Consider the following 23,053-nt stretch of genomic DNA (forward strand, 5'->3'; position numbering starts at 1 on the left):
TTTTATTTATATATCATTCAGTTGCACAATGTTACTTAATTGAATAATTCTACTTACAATTGCTTCTATGTCCATTTCCCCAGAAAGGGTGTAAGCTTCTTGGGGGTTGGGGGGAGGGCATTAAATATGTTATAGGCTTATTTTGTGCTTCTCATGAAGATAGTTTCTGATTTCTTGTGGATTTGCACCATTTGCCTGAATTTTGTGGAGGAGAGGACTAGTGCCCCCAAACTGGCTGCTGGCACCCCTTTTAGTTGTCCGTAATGTTCAACTGAGATTTTTGATAGTGGTTTGGGGGAAAAGATGGAGAGTTACAAGTCACTGCTCTTGCGAGCTTCCTCCACATTCCTAAGGGAAGCTATGTGAGCAAGACTGAGAAGATATTCATTCTGTGGGGAACAACTCTCTACATTCCCATGGTTGTTGCTTCAGATTTTCTTCCTCTTGTCAGCAAGATGGCATTTCACAATACAGGTCGCTTCATTTCCAGCTGGGTCTACACTGCCCAGTATTAACTAGGAGGCTGAAAGGTATTTAATTAATTAATAATTAATGATTATGGTACTTACTAAGTGCTTACTATGTGCCAAGCACTGTTCTAAGTGCTGGTGTAGTACCAGTTAATAAGATTGGACACAGTCCCTGTCCCGCATTGGGCTCACAATTTTTAATGCCCTTTTTTTCGGATGAGGTAACTGAGACAGAGACGTTGTGCCCAAGGCCACTCAGCAGACATGTGGCAGAGCCAGGATTAGAAGCCATGACCTTCTGACTCCCAAGTCTATGCTCTATCCACTAAACCATGTTGCTTTGTCTGCTAATATAAGGCAAATGAACTAGATGATTAATTGCCCCATCTGCACTTCAGTATGCACTGTAGATCTGGTCTCTAACTCACGTTGATCCTTATTAGCATCATTCCTTTCAAAGGGGTATTAGAAACAGCAAGGAATTTGCCAGTTTGAAATGAGGTGTCCTTGTTGCAGCTGAAGAGAACTGAGCAAGATGAACCAGAAAGAGTGAGAGTCCTGGAGACAGAAGACACGTGAGTTTTTATCTTCTTTTTCCCACTAACTTACTGGATAACTAGGGAAGACACACAATCTCTGAGACTCGCTTTTTCATTTGTAGGACTAAGGTATTGGCACCTGCCTCTCCCTATCTAACAGGCAGGTATCAAATACCTACCAGGAAAATGAGAAAGAAAAGGAGGGAATTGATGTGAAAGAATTTTGGAAAACAAAATGCAGTTCACACTCAAGATATTTTTATTCTTGAATTATGTAATATAAGTCACTAACTGAATGATCCAATTCTGAGAGAGCAAAATATGCTTACTTTGACCAAAATGCTTTTTAATACTAGAAAAATATTCCTCCTTCAAGCTAGCATGAAGCTCATTGAAAACCATGTAACCAGTTGAAAGGTTTAGAGAAAAGAGCACCAATAGATGCCCGAATGAAAGACCGGGAGCAATTAGAAGGGTGTAAAATCGGAAGGATTTTTATGAGAAATATAGATAGAATAAGCATTTTTTTCTAAATTACTTTGTTTTCTATTACCTGGCCACTTGAATTTTCATATTGGCTTGAGAGCTATCCTTTGTACTTAGGAAAATCATAATTACCCGTATCTGATTTGTATTATGCAATCCTTTGAACTATATAATCATCTCATTCTGGATGGTCTGGAAGAAGAATATATCCCATGACCTTACTGAACATTTTTTTAGTTAAGAAACAGAATGACCAATCCAGGTAGACAAGACTTTAGTTTATTGATAAAATCCACATCTTCCCTCTTGAGGTGATAGTTACAAATTCAGATTCAAAAATAAAAGAACTTCTGAGTGACAGTCTGCTCATTTGTAAATTTCAGTTTTACACGTATACTCTTTCATGATAAAAATACCAGTTGAAAGTCAGCCAGTGGAAGCGGGTCTCAATTAATTTAACAATTTATATAAGAAAAGTAACAAACATTTATTTTCAAGTCTTACATATATTATGAAAAATAATTACAAAAGGATTTGGATGGTAAAATGAAATTTTCTTTTCACTTCCGACTACCTGAAGAAAAATAGTTTAGAGGGAAAAACAAACCAAACTTGAGACGTGGATAGTCAATTAAAACAGCTTAGGTTCCAAAATAAGCTCTGTGGGTAAGTCCCCTCGTGTGTTGCTTAGCAACTAGATAGAATCACTAGGTAGAATCACATGACCTAAGGCCTTAGCTTGAAAATATAGAACTATCCTATTGATCATATAGGCAATCAGGGGAGAGCCCTAAGACCATGGGGAAATGCAACTTGGTATCCAATGCAGTACAAGAATGTTCATCGCTGAACATGAACTAAGTAAACACTGCACAAATTCATAAATAATTGCCTAAGTTCCAGTTTTCATATTTATATGGTTCAAGGAAGCATACTGGAAACATATTTAAATGAGCTACAAGGAGGGAAGACTAGAGGATCATCCATATATGCCACGAAGACTTGAACAGATAGCTTTAAAATTAAGTCCTGTTTCCTACAACACATTTCTCTCATCCCAAAATATAAACTTGTTCATTTTAGGTATATACAGGTATTTTTTATGAAATCCTCAATTCTGAAAAGAAGAAAGGAAGGCTGAAGTATAGCACCATGGAAAATAGCACCTCAATGGATACTCGTTTTTCTTGCAATTCCTCGCAAGGTAATAATTCCAGCAGGGTAGGGTTGGTGTGAAAGTGCTGCCAAGGGCTTCCAGTTTTTGCCACCTGAGGGTGTGTTGGCTACATCAAATAGTAGAGCTTTTCAACATCCATATATACAAAGGGATTTTATTATTAATCAGAACAAGGGAATTGGAGTCACTGGAAATTACATTTTTATTTTTCATAATACATACACAGTAATTATTGACAATATTTTGGGAATGGTCATAAAATGAGAGCCAAATGTACTTCAGAGACACATGCAAGTTTTGGACATGGATACAGAAAAACAGTATAGTACTGTACATAAAATAATTACAATTTATTAGACACACCTCCGTAGCCTCTTTTGTTGGAAGAGAAGCACCACAACTTTTTTTTTTTTACAGCACCAAAGGAATCAAATAGGGGAAGGAGAAAAGTGAGGGTGGTTAAAACCAACCCTAGATGTTCTATCTCTGCCACAGTACCTTATGTCTTTCGTGTTTTTCAAATAAGTTTAAGTCATGTGATTCTGGCCCTACAAGGGCAACAATTATTTTCTAGATAATACATACATACACCGCAAGACATATTTTCTACACCATTCTTATTCAAAACTTGCACGTGGCATGAAGTGGGCTGGTGGTAACCAAGGAAACATGAATTGTTTTTTCTGTTCTTTGTCTTAATCTTAACCGAGGAAGCACACGGGACCAACTTCGAACCCAAACTTCTGGTTCTGATCACCAAAGTCATTGATCATCACGTCAACAATAGGAACTTGGTCTATTTTGGGTGTATTGATTTCAATCACAGTCTTTTCATAGCCTTTTCTTGACTGTAAAATGAAATAAATAAAGTTATGAATAGAAAATACAGACACATCACACATAATGCAAACCCAAACTACCACATGGCCTGATCCACTCCCCAGCAACCTCAGCCAAGCCAGTTCTGTGGAACCCCCACACCATCAGTGGAAATTTAGTTGACACTGTCTCCCCTGACACTCTTGCCAGGGGGCCCTCATCTTCTCCTTCTCCCCAGATCTTACTTAGAAAAGGGGAAGTGTCAGCTTCTTTCTCTCCATTTTTTAATGTATTTTTTAAGTGCTTACTATGTGCCAGACATTGTACTAAGCACTGAGAAAGATACAACTTATCAGGTTGGACATAGTCCATGCCCCGCTTGGGGCTCACTGTCTGAATATACATTTTACATAGGTAACTGAGGCACAGGGGAGTTAAATGACTTGCCCAAGATCACACAGCTGACAAGTGGCGAGGTTGGGGTTGTACGTTCCGAATCATTTAGTATTGTGCTCTACATGTAGTAAGCACTGAATAAATATGATTAATTGGACCAGCCCCTTCTCCTTGAAACATTATCCAACCTTGGTTTCACTGACACTGTCCTCACCTGATTCTCCTTCAATCTCTGACAGCCCCTGCTCAATCTCTCCTGCAGGATCCTCCTCTGCTAACTATCCTCTGCTGGTTTCTTGCTCCGCAGTACTTCTTTCACATCATCCCATCTGCTCCATCCCTCTCTTTGCCTTTCTCTGAAGCCCTGTATCATGTGACTCTACCATTCACTCTGATTACATTCATCTATCACCCTCATACCCCTCCTCCAACTTTCTGAAAAATGTTTAGCCCTCTTTAACATTCCTTCTCTCTTTCTCCATCCTATCATTGATGCTTAGGGACTTCGATATCCATATGGATCTCCCTGATGACCTATCCACTGACAATTTCCTCTCACTCCTAACTCCAATGACCTCCTGTTCTAACTTCTGGGATAGATTGATATAAGCTAATCAGGTTGGACACAGTCCCTGTCCCAAATGGGTCTCATTCTTAATCCCTATTTTACAGGTGAGGTACCTGAAGTCCAGAGAAGTGAAGTGACTTGCTCAAGGTCACACAGCAGACACGTGGTGGACCCAGGATTGGAACCCAGGTCCTTCTGATTCCCAGGCCCATGGTCTATGCACCAAGCAATGCTGTTTCTCATCCCATCCTCCTCCTACCATTCTTTTTCAAACTCTTTGATATCCACTCTCTCCCTTTCCTCTCCTCCTACTCTTTCCTTAATCCCCTACAATCTGGTTTCTGCCCCCTTCACTCCACCAAAATTGCCCTCTCAAAGGTCAGTGACCTTCTTCTTGCAAATTCAACCTTTGCTGCATCCTAATCCTTCTAGACCTCTCAGTTGTCTTTGACACTGTAGTTAAGTGTTGCCTCTCTCATATGGGTTGTACCCACTAGTGTTCCCCAATTAAGCCCTCTTTTCTCTAACTCTCTCTCAGATTCTATGCATTGGGTCTCTCTCCTTTGGGCTTTGGTATTCACCCCACCATCAGCCCCGGAGCACTTGTATACATATCTATAAATTATGTACTCATTAATGTCTATCTCATCCTCTAGACTGTAAACACATTATGGGCAGGAAATGTGTCTACCAACTCAGGTTGTACTTTCCAAATTTAGTAATAATAATAATAATGGTATTGTTAAGCACTTACTGTGTGCAAAGCACTGTTCTAAACACTGGGGGGGGGGATACAAGCTGATCAGGTTGTCCCATGTGGGGCTCACAGTCTTAATATCCATTTTACAGATGAGGTAACTGAGGCTCAGAGAAGTTAAGTAACTTGCCCAAGGTCACAGAGGAGGCATGTGGTGGAGCCGGGATTAGAACCCATGACATCTGAATCCCAAGCCCGTGCTCTTTCCACTGAGCCACGCTGTGCTCTACATGTACTGAATAAATATGATTGATGGGACCACCCCCTTTTCTTTGAAACATTATCCAACCTTGGTTTCACTGACACTGTACTCTCCTGATTCTCCTTCAATCTCTGACTGCTCCTACTCAATCTCTCCTGCAGGATAATAATAATAATAATAATAATGGCATTTATTTAAGTGCTTACTATGTGCAAAGCACTGTTCTAAGTGCTGGGGAGGTTACAAAGTGATTGGGTTGTCCCACGTGGGGCTCACAGTCTTCATCCCCATTTTACAGATGGGGGAACTGAGGCACAGAGAAGTGATGTGACTTGCCCAATGTCACACAGCTGACAAGTGGTGGAGCTGGGATTTGAACCCATGACCTCTGACTCCAAAGCCCGGGCTCTTTCCATTGAGCCACGGGCATATGCGCATGCATAAACGCATGCATACATGCACATACCTGTGGCCCCCCCCACCCCCACCATATCCCAAGGTTTAGGATTCTGGGTAGGGCCCCTGGGACCTTGGACTTCAGAAGTCATCTCCTTTCCCATCAGACAGGCCAATGTGTTGCAGATTTTGTACTTCCCAAGCACTTAGTACTGTGCTCTGCACACAGCAAGTGCTCAATAAATACGATTGAATGAATGAATATGCCCCAGTCAGTCAATCGTATTTATTGAACACTTAGTGTGTGCTGAGCACTGCACTAAGTGTTTGTGAGTGTACAATATAACAAAACCTCATATACATTCCCTGCCCACAGCGAGTTTACAGTCTAGAGGGGGAGACAGGGTATCGAGACGCTGCCCACCCCTTTCCCCTGGGCTTCCAAGGCGTCCCACTCCCTATAGACCCAACAGAGCCCAGACACAGCCTAGTGACAGTGTTCCCCCCAAGACGCCATCAAGAACCCCCAACTTTGGCCCCCACCAAGTGCGGGACTCTGGGGCTGCTCATGCCACCAACTGGTGATTTCCTCATTTTTCCTCCCGCTCCCCCTGGGTTTGCAAATAACGAACGTCTGCCCATCTCCCCCATTAGATCATAAGCTTCTGCAGTGCAGGAACAAGTCCACTGCTTCTGCTGCCCTCACCCAAGCTGAGTACGGTGCTCGCTAAACACCATCGCTCGATCGTCCCCGCCAGCCTCACTTCTCTGCTTCCTGTACTCTGACACGTGGGGTCCCTCGAGGCTCAGTTCTGGGTTCTCCACCTAGCCACACTCCCTTGGAGACCTCCTTCCCTCCTATGGTTTCAACTAACATTTCTATATGGATAATCCCCAAATCTATTTCTCCAGCTCTGACCTTTTTCCTTCTCTGCCATATCACATCTACTCGTGATTTCAGCACGTAATCTACTTGGTTGTCCTGCTGACAACTCCAATTAAATATGTCCAAAACAGAACTCCTCATCTTCCCAAACAAATCATGTCCTCCTCTTGTCTCCTCCATCACTGTAAGCAACACCACTATTCTCCCTGTCTCACAATCCCATAATCTTGTCATTATTCTCAACTCACCTCCCTAATTCAATCCACATAGTCAATTTGTCACCAAATCCTGTTGGCCTTACCTTCACAACTTCTTTAAAATCTTCCCTTTCCTCCCTATCCAAACTGCTACTATGCTGTTGCAAGCTCTTATCTGATCCTTCATGGACAATTGTAACTCTCGTCTCACTGACCTCCCTGCCTCCTGTCTCTCCCCTCTCCAGTCCATACTCCACTCTGCTGCTTTAACATTTTTTCTAAGAAAACATTCAGTACACATCTCTCCATTCCTCAAGAGCCTCCAGGGGTTTCCTTCCAACTTTTCATCAAAGAGTAATTCCTTACAAGCTGAACTCAGTCCCCTGTCCACTCCTACCTTACCTCTCTGATCTGCTACTACAGCTCAGGATGCACACCACTGTCCCTAGGTCTCATTTATCTCACTGCTGATCCCTTTCCCACATCCTTCCTCTGGCATGGAACTACCTTCTCCTCCATATACACCAGATCACCAATCTCCCCAACTTCAAAGTCCTAATACTGTCACATCCCCTTCAAGAGGCCTTCCCTAATTAAGCCCTCTTTTTCCTGACTGACTCTAACTCTGTGTCATCTATGTATATAGATATGTACCCTGTGAGCACTTAGTATTCCCCCCATCCTCAGCTCCACATCACTTATGTGCTCTGCACATAGTAAGCGCTCAATAAATACGATTGATTATGTAGATATTTGTAATTCATTAATGTCTGTCTCCCTCTCTAATCTTTAAGCTCATTTGGGTTAGGGGATATGTCTACCAACTCTGTTTTATTGCACTCTTCCAAGCACATAATGCAGTACTCTGCAAACAGTAATCACTTAACAAACAGAATTGATTGATTGAAATACAGTGCCATGGTAAAATCCCTTTTAGAGGTAATTCTAAGCTTTTATTTTTTCTATTGTTTCACTAAAGATTGTCATTCAGGGGTCAGAATTCAGGCAGTTTATTTTGTTGAGCCCAATGGCCTTACATTCAGTTCCAGCTGACTGAAGGTCATAATCTCTCATCAAAAAGTTGGCAAATAGCTCATCAGGAACTTCGATAACCTAGGGACTACTTGGAACTAAGTGCTCAACTTTTCCCATTTGTAAATGCATGTATTTATATATGTATGTGTGTGTATGTATACTTATATCTCTTTATAGAAACATGTAAATGTGTATATATATATATATATATACATTATATATACATATATGTGTATATACACACACATACATATATATATATATATATATATATACACACACACACAAACATATATATACAGAAAGATTGAGCATGCCTTTGTATTTGAAGAACACAAACTGAAGCTTAAAATGTGTGGCCAAAAAGCCAAGTGGGACCAACCATTTGGTCACGTAAAAAGGTTGTCCCTTGTGTTACTGCACTTAATATTTGTTTCACTTATAGCTCTTTTCTCTTTTGCTTCCTAGTTCCCCCTTTCATATGAAACTTTTGCTTTGAAAACCACTCCCTTCTTGGTTACAGCTTGCCAACCTGGTCTATCTCTAGCAATTGACACCCTATTTTCAGCTGCAGGGCAGTAGTGTCTGAGGCTTTGTTTTACCCTGTCCTTCTGTTTCCCATCTGTGGTGATGGAAATCTGCTCATTCTCTTGTATTTAACCCTCCCAAACGCTTATAACAGTGTTCTGCACATAGTAAGCGCTCAATGAATACCACTGAGTGGTTGATTGAGTGGGTTATGTCATCTTTGAATGCTACCACCCATTTGCTCCTATCTATTGAGAGCTCAACTCCTCCAGGAGGCCTTCCCAGACTGAGCCCCCTTTTTCCTTTCCTCCTCCCCATCCCCCCACCCTACCTCCTTCCCCTCCCCACAGCACCTGTATATATGTTTGTATAGATTTATTACTCTATTTATTTTACTTGTACATATTTACTATTCTATTTATTTTGTTAATGATGTGCTCCTAGCTTTATTTCTATTTATTCTGATGACTTGACAACCGTCCACGTTTTGTTTTGTTCTCTGTCTCCCCCCCTCTAGACTGTGAACCTGTTGTTGGGTAGAGACCGTCTCTATATGTTGCCAACTTGTACTTCCCAAGCGCTTAGTACAGTGCTCTGCACACAGTAAGCGCTCAATAAATACGATTGAATGAATGAATGAATGCACTTATGTAACAAGGGCCTGGCAGTGTGATTTATGCTGCCACCTAGTGGCTAATCTAAGAATTCACAGTATTGCAGATCTCACCTGGCTTTTCTTTTTTTCCCTTTTAATAATAACACTAATAATAATGATGACATTTATTAAGCACTAACTATGTGGAAAGCACTGTTCTAATCACGGGGAGGTTACAAGGTGATCAGGTTGTCCCACGGGGGGGCCTCAGCCTTAATCCCTATTTTACAGATGAAGTAACTGAGGCACAGAGAAGTTAAGTGACTTGCCCAAAGTCACACAGCTGACAATTTTTTAATGGTACTTTTTTTAAGTGATTACTCTAAGCTAGGCACTGCACTAAACGTCAGAGTATATACAAGCCTATCAAGTAGATCACAGTCATATCCCACATGGTGCTCACAGTACTAATTCCCATTTTACAGATGAGGTAAGTGAGGGACAGATAAATTAATTAATTAATTAAATTGAGAAGCAACTTGGCCTAATCCAAACCATTTCCAAATTAGAATCACTCATCGTACCCTGCCTGGATTATTGCATCAGTCTACTTTCTGACCTCCCAACCTACTGCCTCTTTCCACTTCTGTCTATACTTCACTCCGCTGCTCAGATTATCTTTCTGCAGAAACTTTAAGAGCATGTCACCCCCCTCCTCAATAATCTCCAGTGGTTGCCTATCGACTTTCATATCAAACAAAAACCTCCTCACTATTGGCTTTAAAGCTCTCCATCATCTTGCTTCCTCCTATCTCACCTCCCTTCTCTCCTTCTAAATCCCAGCCCACACACTCTAATCCTCCGGGGCTAACCCTCTCACTGTGTCTCGATATTGCCTGTCTCACCGCTGAGCCCTAGCCCACCATCCTACCTCTGGCCTGGAACGCCCTCCTTCCTCAAATGCACCAGTCAGTCTTCCCCCCTTCAAAGCCCTACTGAAGGTGCACCTCCTCCAAGAGCCCTTCCGAGACTAAGCCCCACTTTTCATCAGCTACCTCTCCCTTTCACGTCACCACAACTCGCTCCCTTCCTCCCTCCCCCCCAGACCTTATGTGTATATGATATATCTATAATTCTATTTATTTATATTGATACCTGTTTGCTTGCATTGATGCCTGTCTCCTCCCTCCCCACCCTGCTCTAGATTGTGATCATGCTGTGGGCAGGGATTGTCTCGTTATTGCTGAATGTACTTTCCAATCACTTAGTACAGTGCTCTGCACACAGTAATCACTCAATAAATATGATTGATTGATTGATTAGTACAGTGCTCTGCACACAATAAGTGCTTAATAAATACTTTTGACTGACATTGACTGACTGAATGAATGAATTGCGTGACTTTGGGTCAATCATTTCACTTCTCTGTGCCTGAGTTTCCTCATTTGTAAAATGAGGATAAAATATCTTCTCCAAATACCTTAGATTCTGAGCCCAGAGGGACACTCTCCTGGCTGTTGATTGGAATCACCTCCTTTCCTCCCATTACAGATTTCACCTTATCCATTTCTTAGGTCCATTATTGTCTGAGCAAAGAGCTCTTGTTTGGTCCCCCAGCCCCTAAAATATATCTCTCTACAGGGTAAGCACCCTGTAGACAGGGATCACGTCATCCAACTCTATTGTATTGTACATTCCCAAATGCTTGGCACAGTGCTCTGTACACAGTAGGTGCTCAATAAATACCACTGATTGTTAGATTACATGTTTATATGGCATTCAAATATTTTCCAAAAATCAATCTCAGTTCAGTCACTAGGATGCAGCAGAAAAATTCCTCCCATTAGCATGCTGAAAAATATTTTTTCACCCGTGCCCCTTGAGAAAACCCTGGCTGTACCTATTCCTGTATTTAAAACAGTGATTTCAGCTCCATCATGGAGTTTGGAAGAATGAAACTTAAACCTTCACAAGGTTGGAGGAGAAGAACCTTCTTAAAAAATAATTCCTGGGTGCCAAACACTTTCAGGATATGTTTCCCAGAAAATCTCAGTATAAGTCTGTTCAGAGATGCAATGGCCCCTGCAAGCTTTCCTTACTGGGTTTTGACTAGGTTTTTCTTATTTCAAAATAAATGTGGAATTATCTAAATAAAAGCCTATTAGATAAAGTTCACCATTAGGTTTGTCAGTTACCTGGGAAAAAAATTAAGACTTCAGTACGGACTATGAACAAATGGCCCAATATTTGCTATCGTACAAAAATCTGTGATCTCTTCAAATTATTATATTATTCAAGCAAGGGAACTTTTTCTAATTTCTGTGCTTACGTATTTTAATGAATACAGGGGCAGTCAGTACTCAATTTTCATTACTACTTGCAATATGATTCAGTTATAAAGGCATTCCAAGATTTTTAAAGGACAATTGTGCATTTTGGAAGCCTGTTGTGGACAGGAAACGTTTCTACCAGCTCTGTTGCATTGTACCAAACCCCTAGTTGAGTACTCTGCACACTGTAAGCACTCAGTAAATATAATTGATTGATTCAGTGGCCTGTATGTTAATATGACCTGTGGCTCCTTCATTTAAGGCATTTAATCTAAAACTGATTCCTATTTGGAGAAATGGACACAGGCAGTTCAGGAAACCATCAGAAATGGCAGGCACTAGCATTCATTTAATCATATTTATTGAGAGCTTATTGTGTGCACAGCACTGTACTAAGCGCTTGGGAAGTACAAATCGGCAACATATAGAGATGGCCCCTACCCAAAAACGGGCTCACAGTCTAGAAGGGGGAGCTAGCATGGTGAAATGGGGACCCAAATGTCATGACAATATTTTTTAATGGTATTAAGCGCTTATGTGTCAGGCACTTTACTAAGCACTGGAGTAGCTTCAAACTAATTAGGTAGGATACAGTCTAGTCCCATATGGGGCTCACAGTCTTAATGCCCAGTTTACAGATGAGGTAACTGAGGCACAGAGAATCCAAGTGACTTGCCCAAGGTCACATAGCAATTCCCCTCCTAACTGGATTATAGAAAGTAAAGTCCATTTTAATGTGGTTACACTGAACTGTTTGCCCTTAATCTCTGATCCCCAATATAGTGAAACTGAGACCACAAATGTTTGGACAGCTTTTGAGATTTACACTTCCTGTAAAGATATATTCTGGGAATTACATAGAACTAAGAGTACACACCTATGTCATCTTATTAATGGTGACCCCCATGTGCTAAAATTCTCTTTATCCTTTTAGGGTGTATTCATGAGAATGGCAGGGAACATTATACATAACAATAAGTATGGTCCAACTGGCTGATTTTAATTCATTTAAGGGATCAACATCTGAAGTTCTTTATTCTTGCATTACAGTTTTCCTATCATGTCACAGTATTGGAAATGAAAGTGAGCCCATTGTTGGGTAGGGACTGTCTCTATATGTTGCCAGCTTGTACTTCCCAAGCGCTTAGTACAGTGCTCTGCACACAGTAAGCGCTCAATAAATATGATTGATTGATTGAAAATGTCATTCCCTCATAAACGTAACGCAGCATAGGACTGAATCAGACGATTACTAAACTACCGGGTTACACTATAAAAGGGAAAAAAATCAGAGCTAATACTCACTGCACAGCCGTCGTAGAGTGCTTTGATGTAAGGATTGTTGTCATAAGACAGCTCTTCATCATTTGACCCAAGGAACCTGAGCGCTTTGTCATAGCTGTCAGACGACACATCATGCCATGCGACTGACTGATGGCAATTGTAGGTGAAATTTTGCCTAGCAGCAGAGCTCAGTAGTTTTAGGAATGTCATCTGAACCATATTAATAGAATTGCCTTCAACATCCAAATATGAGAGCTGGGGAAAAAAGAATAAACAGGCATATATGAATGACCCATTCCTCTTTTATAGTATTAAAGAATGAAATCATATCGGACACTGAATGGTACTAAGAGACACAGATGAAATAACTGACATTTTCTCTCTTTTTGAAAGGGAGGTAGTACACTTCAAGGATTCTAGCCCTACGAGGGGATTTGAATCTTGGCTCCCTGCTCTGGTCAGTTACTAACTCATTCAGAGTCTTTGGAGGAATCAGTTGATCTCTTTGGGTTTCAGTTTCTTAATCTGTATAATTAGTTTGAAAAGCTTTGATATTCTCAGATGAAAGATCTTTTTAATAAATCCGGACTGAAAATTCAAAACTTACAAGACTGTGCTTTTCTTCCTTAACTTGTTTGTTTTATTATTGAATTATCACTTTTCTGGTTTCATTTATTGCTCACTTACATTTTCTCTCTCTGCTTTGGTACACTTCATATCTGACTGGCGCCTAGTCACCGAAAGGAGAAGCCAGGATTCTCCTTCATTAAAGATTGCAATGTGTAGAAATGTTTTTATTGATTGAAAATGACTAATCAGGGTATTTCTTTTTCTTTCACACACACACACACACACACGCATGCGCACACACACACACAAACACACCCAATTCTTTTTTTTCCCCCTACAGGAACACATTAAACATGGGTTCAGAGTCTGCAATTTTAGTTAAAGACCAGTATTATTAAGGAATATAATTCCATCCTCACTCGACATTATAGCTTGTCCTGGAAGTCAGTAGTGACTGGATCATTTAGCTTATATGAAAATATGTGTGTGTGTGTGTGTGTGTGTGTGTGTGTGTTTGTATATACATATGCAAGAATGAGTAAAATGGTTTGAGTAAGGAATGAGAAAGTAGAAAGGGAATGAGTAGTAGGCAAGGGTGAGATTTCTGCATCAAAATTGAGCATTCCTAGATTGGATCACAAAATAATAAGTGGACAGGTAAGACAAATTCTCAGGTATCACTGGAGTCACGGAATAGGAATGGAGCCATCTGAGAGTGTAATCAGACATTTTGCCCAGTCCTCAGAAATAGTTGGCAGGTTCAACAGGCCAAATTAAGAATTCAATTTCATCTTTAGCTGAACAGGATAAAACATAATATTATTTTAAAGGAGCACATAGACTTTTTAAAATATTTGTCTAAAGCGTCATTTGAAAATTGTTAATTAAATAAAAGTGTCCAAAGCCTCTCCTGAGACTATACTGCACCTGAAAAAATACCTGTCCAGCTTTAAAAGCTGACTTCCAAGAATAGTTAGTTTAATCCACAATACAAGTCATCAGTTATCCCAATTTAGTAATGGACAAGTTGACCCAAGATAATCAACATTCTCTACTTTTCAGTATCTCAGTAGACAATTTGACTGCATCTGATAATGTGAAGGAGGGGGGCGAAATTAGCCGAGATATTTCCTTATTTACATCCTGGAAGGTTAAACAATGGAAATGTATTTTAGATGGGACCAAGTTTTTAGTACTCTAAAAGCTTTTAGGATTCTCTATAAGCAATTTCATGAACTATGACATCTGTTTCATCACATACTTCCAGTAAACCTCATTCAACCATGGACATGTTAGCCAACTATGCAGTCCCCAAAGGGTGAAACTACATTTGGATGGAGAAAGCCATGGAACGTTTAACCCCATAATATCACTAGAATTTACATGTGCTCTTTGCTTCAACTATGACTGCAAAGGTAACATATATATGTCTCACTAATAACATACCAGTTTGCCTCTCTTAAATTCACTAAACCAGGTTCCTGGGTTCTCCTTTGGCCATGAGGAAAGTCTGACCTGTTGGTTAAAGAAGGAAAAATAGTGATTTTTAAAAGGTTAGAATAAATTTGTATGTATGGCTATATTTTTCTTGTGAAACATAAATAGAATCCTTCTGTTTCTTATGCCCAGTGGTTCGGTAGTCTCCGGTAGTCTCCAAAGGGAAATTTCTTGACAACACTGGTCATTTTTCCACAGTTAGATGGAGTTGTGCCCCTTTCATCTTTACAAAAGCTCTGTGGAAGATCTACTGACAGTTCTGGAGAGTAGGTGGGACCCAGGATTGTGAATGCCACAAGTACTTATAGATCCTAACAAATATAATCAGAATTCCATCAATCTTACCAACCAAATCTTTTCCCCACATGTTTTGAATGCTACAGCTTTTGACTGTGCTTACTTCTCTACTCTGCATGGGTTCAGCAGAAGGAGAGGGAGAAAGACTCACAAGTGGGAGTTCTGAGTAATCAGTGTGAGGTGAGTTCATTTCTATTTACATATATTTCTATTTTCCCAAAGAGCTTTGCTGTTCTCTTCTATCTCACAAGTGGGTGGTTGTGTTTTCCCCTGTCATTTAAAGCAGACTTTTCTTCTGAAAAGATCAGCCTCATAGAGAGCAACTTCTGCTGAGTTTGGGGAATTCCACGCTTGAGAATGCTTTGCATCACTTACTGAAAAGATTATGAGGAAATTATAAGAATACAAATGAAACACTCCATTCTCTTTATCCAGGATGTTTTGAGAATTCTTCTCATAGTAATGCTGAATCCAAACAGGCCCTTGTGGTAGTGATTTGCATCAAGTTTTAATTAAAGACCCAAAGCATACTTATTCACTGTACTGAGTAACCCCCACAAGCGTATTTTAGATGGGAACAAGCTTTTAGCACAGACATCCTGTGAAAAAGACACAGTAGGTAAATTTTACTTTCACTTCACGAGGATTTATGTGTCCCAAATACCAGATACTTGATGAACTACATACGAATGGGTTTACTAGTCAGTCCAGAGAACATTACATTTTAGACTGTGAGCCCACTGTTGGGTAGGGACTGTCTCTATATGTTGCCAATTTATACTTCCCAAGCGCTTAGTACAGTGCTCTGCACATAGTAAGCGCTCAATAAATACGATTGATGATGATTACACATTAACACATTGCACACCTAAAACTGGTAAAAAATCTGCACCAAGCCCTGAGATGCAGCAGAATACGAGCAAGCAATCAGACAGGTGCTTAGAAAATACATCTGGGCAAAGAAAAATACAGGGGGAGGGATATTTTGTTGCCTTGCTCATGTTTATGCAAATGAAATGCACTAACTGCTCTGTAAGAAAAGCAGATAAATGACAGTATAATTTCCCTGTTTAGTTCAATGTAGCCAAAACATGGCAGGGACTGTTAACTGTCAACACCTAAACAGATTGGTACTTACGCCCTCAGATTTCTTGTCTGGATAAATGCAAGTCTCCCCACCAGCTGTGAAGTTGCAGTAAACTTTGAAGGAATCGCCAGGACAGCCTTGGTTAGGGTCAATCCAGTACTCACCTAAAAAATTGATAGAGTATTAGTGCCACTGCAAGTCACCTATTATTGTAAATAATTATTTATTAAAATGAAGAAGCTATAGAATTGAAGGATGTGTCCAAATCCTTATCTGTTCTTTTACAGAATGCATTATGGAGCTTGCTGCGTTGCGTGTGCTGCATCCCAATCACTTTATAGAATTAGCCTGGCTCGGACTATTGATCTTATGCCTAGGGAAAGCAGGGACTATAACCTTCCTATACGCTGCAAGTTCCTCTTCTATTCTGTATGCTCCTTGTGGGCATGGAACATTTCTACCAATTAGGTTATATTCTACTCTCCCTAGCACTTAGTTGAGTAATCTGTACACAGTAAATTCTCATTAAAAACCATCATTGATTTATTGATTAATTGATCTAGCCCAGATGGGTACCAGGATCCCAATATAGTATATTCTCACGTACAACCTCTGAAGCAAAAATCTGTGACTCTTAGATTATTCACTGGCAATGAAAGTGAGCAGTAATGTCATTTTAGACTAAATTTATTTTAAAAACTCATACAAAATTATGAATGATTACGTGTTATAAATTCAGGATGGCAAATTGCAGTCAGAAGATTTACACTCCATCCATCTGTGCATGTGAATTTATGTGTGAACAGATTTCTGCCATTATCAGTTCCTTGAAAGGGGTGTGTCTTTTAATGAATCAATTGATGGCATTATTGAGCACACTCTGTTATATTATACTCTTCCAAGCACTTAATGCAGTGCTCTGAACACAGTAAGTGCTTAATAAATACAATTGTATGAATGAATGAATGCAGAGCACTCCAACAGAGTTGGCAGATGTTTCCTGCCCACAATGAGCTTAGAGTCCAATAGTGATAACAATAATAATGATAATAATAGTGTCTGTTAAGAACTTACTATAAATCAGGCACCATTCTAAGTAATGGAGTAGATGCAAGCTAATCAGGTTCGACACAGTCTCTGTCCCACATAGGGATCACAGTCTTAATCTCCATTTTACAGATGAGGTAATGGAGCATAAGAAGTAAAATGACTTGCCCAAGGTCACACAGCAGACGAGCAGTGGAGTTAGGATTACATTGTCCTAGAAGAACCCTAATTTAAGGAAGAGCAATATGGCCAATGGGAAAGAACCTGGGCCTGGAGTCAGAGGACCTGAGTTCTCACCCCAAGCCTCTAGACCGTAAGATTGTTGTGGGCAGAAAATATCAATGTTTATTATTGCATTGTATTTTCCCAAGTGCTTAGTTCAGTGCTGTGCACACAGTGAGCATTCATTAAATACAATTGAATGAATGAATGAATGGATCCTATCTCTGCCACTTGTATACTGTGTGTTCAATAAATACAATTGAATAAATAAATGAATCCTATCTCTGCCACTTGTCTGCTGTGTGTTCTTGGACCAGTCACTTACTTCTCTGTGCCTGAGTTACCTCATCTGTAAAACGGGGTTTCAGAATGTGAGCCCCATGTGGAACATGTGGGAAATGGACTGTGTCTAATCTGATTAGTTTACTTTTTCTGTTCTTAGTACAGTGCCTGGCACATAGTAAGTTCTTAGGAAATACTGCAAAAAAAAAAAAGTAAATTACAGGGTATAGTACATGCAACTGAACTGGAGCCTTCAAAATGCACACAGCTAACAGCACATCACAATGTAACCAGAATGCATGCATTATGGGGAAACTGACTGTGCCTTTGAATGATATATTAATTCAATCATATTGAGTGCTTACTGTGTGCAGAGCACTGTACTAAGCACTTGGAAAGTACAATTTGGCAACACATAGAGACAATCCCTACCCAATAACAGGCTCACATATGTACACTGTGCCATCACATCTTCATAGTTTGTATATTTTGGTGGAAAATATGTGTACCATCTTTTAACCAAAATATCTGGGACTGATATGTTTAAGTGGAGAGGATCACATTTTCCAAGGGTTCTGTACTCATAACTAGTCAGACGAATTCAGTGGGATTAGTGATTTCTGTTGAATTTCCATTCTTCCTTTCTTTCCAGTCTTTTGGGATAAAGGAAGACAGAACAAGGGGTTCAGATAGTATAAAGCCAGACCCGCAAAGGAATTGTCTATTGCTGAATTGCAACAAGAATATCTAGTGACTAGGCCCTTTTAAGTAGCTTGAAAGACTCCCTGTCACCTTGAAGAACAGGTGTAATTCATTAATTTTGTTTTTCTTTGTTTCAAATGAAATTAGGAAACTGAGGCACAGACCCCAATGCCCCATAGCAGAAAACTGGCAGAGCTGAATTGAGAATCTAGGTCATCTGACTCCCAGTCTTGGACTCCAGCCACTAGGCAACATTGCTTCTAGCAAAAACCACAATTCTTCATTTAGTCCAACAGTTCCCCTTGTTTGTCACCACTCTCCAGCAATGATTGGTCATAGTTCACTCACTCCTCTGTAGGTATTCTACAGTATCAATTCAATCAATCAATAGTATTTAATGAGTGCTTACTCTGTGCAAAGCACTATACTAAGAGCTTGGGAAGGTATGGTTTAATACAATTAGCAGACATGAACCCTGCCCACAAGGAGCTTGGAGTATACAGGGGAAGACAGACGTTGAAATAAATTATAGATAGGGGAAATGGTGGAATGTAAGGGTATTTACACTGACCGTATGACTCTGCACATGATGCAAGAAGGATATCAGATACATATTGCATACCTATTTAAGATTTCTAACATCACAAAAATGAATGACAGATATACATCTATATTTGGTGAGTTTCCTAATTTTTAAAATGGGGATTAAATACCTGTTCATTCATTCAATCGCATTTATTGAGCGCTTACTGTGAGCAAAGCGCTTGGGAAGTACAGGTTGGCAACATATAGAGATGGTCCCTACCCAACAGCGGGCTCACAGTCTAGAAGGGGGAGACAGACAAAGAAACAAAACATATTAACAAAATAAAATAAATGGAATAGTAAATATGTACAAGTAAAATAGAGTAATAAATATGTACAAACATATATACAGGTGCTGTGGGGAGAGGAAGGAGGTAAGGTGGGGGGGATGGAGGGGGAATAAGGGGGAGAGGAAGAAGGGGGCTCAATCTGGGAAGGCCTCCTGGAAGAGGTGAGCTCTCAGTAGGGCTTTGAAGGGAAGAAGAGAGCTAGCTTGGCGTATGTGCGGAGGGAGGGCATTCCAGGCCAGGGGGAAGAGGTGGGCCAGGGGTTGATGGCGGGACAGGCGAGAACGAGGCACAGTGAGGACGTTAGCGGCAGAGGAGTGGAGGGTGCGGGCACTTGAACTGTGATCCCCATGCAGGACAGAGACTTTGTCTGATCTAATTATCTTGTAGCTCACCCAATGCCTATTACAGTGCAAACATTGTAGGCATTTAACAAATACTACAATTATCATTAGTATTAGTATCATTGAGCCCATTGTTGGGTAGGGATCATCTCTATATGTTGCCGACTTGTACTTCCCAAGTGCTTAGTTCAGTGCTCTGCACACAGTAAGCACTCAATAAATATGATTGAATGAATGAATGAATTACTAAGTACTTACTATGTGCCAAACACAGTACTAAGCAATGGAATGGATACAAGATAATCAGGTCACAGTCCCTGTTCCACTTAATCATCATCATCATCATCAATCGTATTTATTGAGTGCTTACTGTGTGCAAAGCACTGTACTAAGCGCTTGGGAGGTACAAGTCGGCAACATATAGAGACAGTCCCTACCCAACATTGGGCTCACAGGCTAAAAGGGGGAGACAGAGAACAAAACCAAACATACTAACAAAAAAAAATAAATAGAATAGATATGTACAAGTAAAATAAATAAATAAATAAATAGAGTAACAAATATGTACAAACATATATACATATATACAGGTGTTGTGGGGAAGGGAAGAAGGTAAGATGGGGGGATGGAGAGGGGGACGAGGGGGAGAGGAAGGAAGGGGCTCAGTCTGGGAAGGCCTCCTGGAGTAGGTGAGTTCTCATACTTAATAATAATAAAATAATGATTATCATAAAATTTGTTAAGTACTTACTATGTGTTAAACACTGTTCTAAGCTCTGGGGTGGATACAAATTACTTTGGTCAGAAACAGACATTGTCCCATGGGGTGCTCACAATGTAAGTAGGAGGAAGAACGGGCACTGAACCCTCCTATTCTAGATGATGAAACTGAGGCACAAAGAAGCTAAATGGCTTCCCAAGGTCATACAGCAGGCAAGCAATCTAGTCAGTAGGAGAACCTAGTTCTTCTGATTCCCCATCCTATGCTCTTTTCACTAGGCTACATTGCATGGCTTTCCTGGTTTATTCCAAAACTCAAGCTAATTTCAGGGATTTTTCCATACAGAATCAGTATTGCACATTGAAAAATATCTGAGGACACTGGGCTTCAAGGAAGAAATTCTCAAGTATAAATTTTTAATCTAGAAACAAATCTATGACTTAGCATATGAAGCCCCCCATTAGAGTGTTATGCCCTTGAGGGCAGGGAAAAGGCCACATCTGTATTTTGTGTTTTCCAGGTGTTTTGCACACTGCATTGAACATGTGGATGTTCAACAAATACTACTCTACATGGCTGTCTCCAAGGAGCAGAAGTATAGTAATAAAATGTTTCCCAATTTACACTTCCTTTCCCAATGAGTGGGAGAGTATTGACTTTTTTGTGAGGATTGGGGAGTTGTGGACAGTTCATCAAAAGATATCTTTTTGTCAATTTGTTAGTGTATGGGTAGCCATCCAAATGAACATTTTTTGCCTTATGTTAGGAATTCTAGGTGTTATAATGAACAGAAAATTATTTTCTAAATAATTTGAATATTATTTAAATATTTAAATGCAACTTAAACTTTCTTTTAAGTCATAGTCTTTCAATATAGAAACAAAAATGAACTTGTGTTCATTTCTAACAATCTAGAAATGAACCTTGTAGTGTGATAACTATTGGTTTACAAACACCTCAACCTAATGCTAGAATTACGAGCATTTGTACGTGAATTTTTACTGGCTATTCCGAATGTTTTCTCAAGTTTATGTAGCGATTGTATTAACTAGATTACTAAAATTAAACAGCTGACACAGTACCATTAGTAACTGAGAGCCTCGGTGTGTTTGCACGGTCGTGTCTGATTAACATACCATCTGGGAAGTCTGGGTGGCAGAGCTGCAGATCTTTGCAGGTTCGGGCTGGATTGTTCTGAGTGCCCATCGGGAACTTCATGCGATCAATATCTTGTTTCAAGGAGTTCAGGGAACCAAAAATTTCCTCCATTCCGTCAGAGTAGTCAAGAATATTATCTCCTGCATCGGCCATCATGCCTTCAGTGTGCCGTCGTGTTTTTTTAGGCGATAGGATCGGCAAAGGCTGGATAACTTCACCAGGAGGCCCCTGAAAATCAAATTACAAAGTCAGTTTATCTCTGCTTTTGAAAAACATATTTCTTTTAGTGACGTTTGTTAAGCACTCACTCTGTGCCAGGCCCTGTACTAAGCTCTGGGGTAGAAACAAGCAGAGTAAGTTGGATACCATCCCACATAGGGCTCACAGTCTTAATCCCCATTTCACAGATGAGGTAACTGAGGCACAGAGAAGTCAAATGATTTTGCCCAAAATGCCTCAGCAACTGAGAGGCAGAGCCAGGATTAGAACCCAGGTCCTTCTGACTCCCAAGTCCGTGCTCCATCCACTAGGCCATGCTCTTCCCATATGGACATATGTTTGGACCGGAGCCTCTCAACACTTCTCCAGGAAAGCAGAAAATGTATAAAAATTGTGGTACCCACAATCAACCGATTAATGTTTCAGATTCAAGAGATACAAATAATGAAAGATAATTCAGAGATTTCAAGAGACAGTACTGTTGTGCTAATAAAAGTGAGGTTCTGACAGACTATTATTTGAGTCAATTGTAGGTGAAGCTAATTGAGTTTGAATAAATTTCTCCTAATTGTTTATTACTTCCCTGCTATCAGGAAGCTGACCTTCGTTTTTACGAAGTGTGGGTGTCTGTGCTTTACCTCAGGCTTTATTGGTCTTATGCTTCAAGCAACAATCTAAACACAAACCAACCAACGGTGAAGAGATGTGGACGAAACAAAATAAATATACTTTACCTATACTTGTTTACACATGTATCTCTTATGTTTCTATATAATTCTAGGTGCAGCTACACTTTTTCGTGAAATTGACCTGCATAGATAAGTGTCTGCATTTGTGCATAGGGAACATGTCTTGTATGGTCACAAAGGCTTAGTACCATGCATTGCACTTAGCCGATTCTCAATAAATACCATTACTAATAATAGCTTATTTGCGTGTGTATTTTAGAAGTGGCACCACTGTATATAAGTCAGGGAAAAGGGACATTCTGTGAACTAGGGCAATAACAGATATTTCTCCTAAATTTGAGGTCTTAGAATTGAAGTTCACCTACTCATTGGAAGCTTCGCTGTCTCTGCAATGGAGGGAAATTTATTTTTATTGTATAAATAACTGTCACAAAAGAAGAATACTATTCTTTTGGTCGTGCTAATAAAAATGCAACATTAAATATATCCTATATCTTATATATTAGGACTCATAATTAAGGTTTTTACACTCAGTATGTGAAAAAGTTAAAAAGGAGGAAAATGACATGAAGACCTGCTGTTATCATATTGATGCAGTTGCTGTTTTCGTGATGTAAATTACTGACTACTTGTGATGGTTCTTTCCATATTTCTGATTTCAAAAAAGGCGCTAGATAGTCT

General features: G+C 40.0%; 1 protein-coding gene across 1 annotated transcript in view; it reads right to left on the bottom strand.

Moving 5' to 3' along the window:
• Positions 1–1,752: 1,752 nt before the first annotated feature.
• Positions 1,753–23,053, bottom strand: part of COL11A1 (collagen type XI alpha 1 chain) — a 287,116-nt gene continuing 265,815 nt past the window's right edge. The window contains exons 63-67 of the mRNA XM_038745119.1: positions 21,443–21,692; positions 16,168–16,280; positions 14,682–14,750; positions 12,687–12,920; positions 1,753–3,520 (exon numbers count right to left, since the gene is read on the bottom strand). Coding sequence (XP_038601047.1) covers positions 3,374–3,520; positions 12,687–12,920; positions 14,682–14,750; positions 16,168–16,280; positions 21,443–21,692 — 813 coding nt within the window. The 3' untranslated portion in view covers positions 1,753–3,373. The remainder of the gene's footprint in view (positions 3,521–12,686; positions 12,921–14,681; positions 14,751–16,167; positions 16,281–21,442; positions 21,693–23,053) is intronic.

The sequence above is a fragment of the Tachyglossus aculeatus genome, chromosome 4, assembly GCF_015852505.1.
Source record: "Tachyglossus aculeatus isolate mTacAcu1 chromosome 4, mTacAcu1.pri, whole genome shotgun sequence".
In the NCBI taxonomy this organism is placed as follows: Eukaryota; Metazoa; Chordata; class Mammalia; order Monotremata; family Tachyglossidae; genus Tachyglossus; species Tachyglossus aculeatus.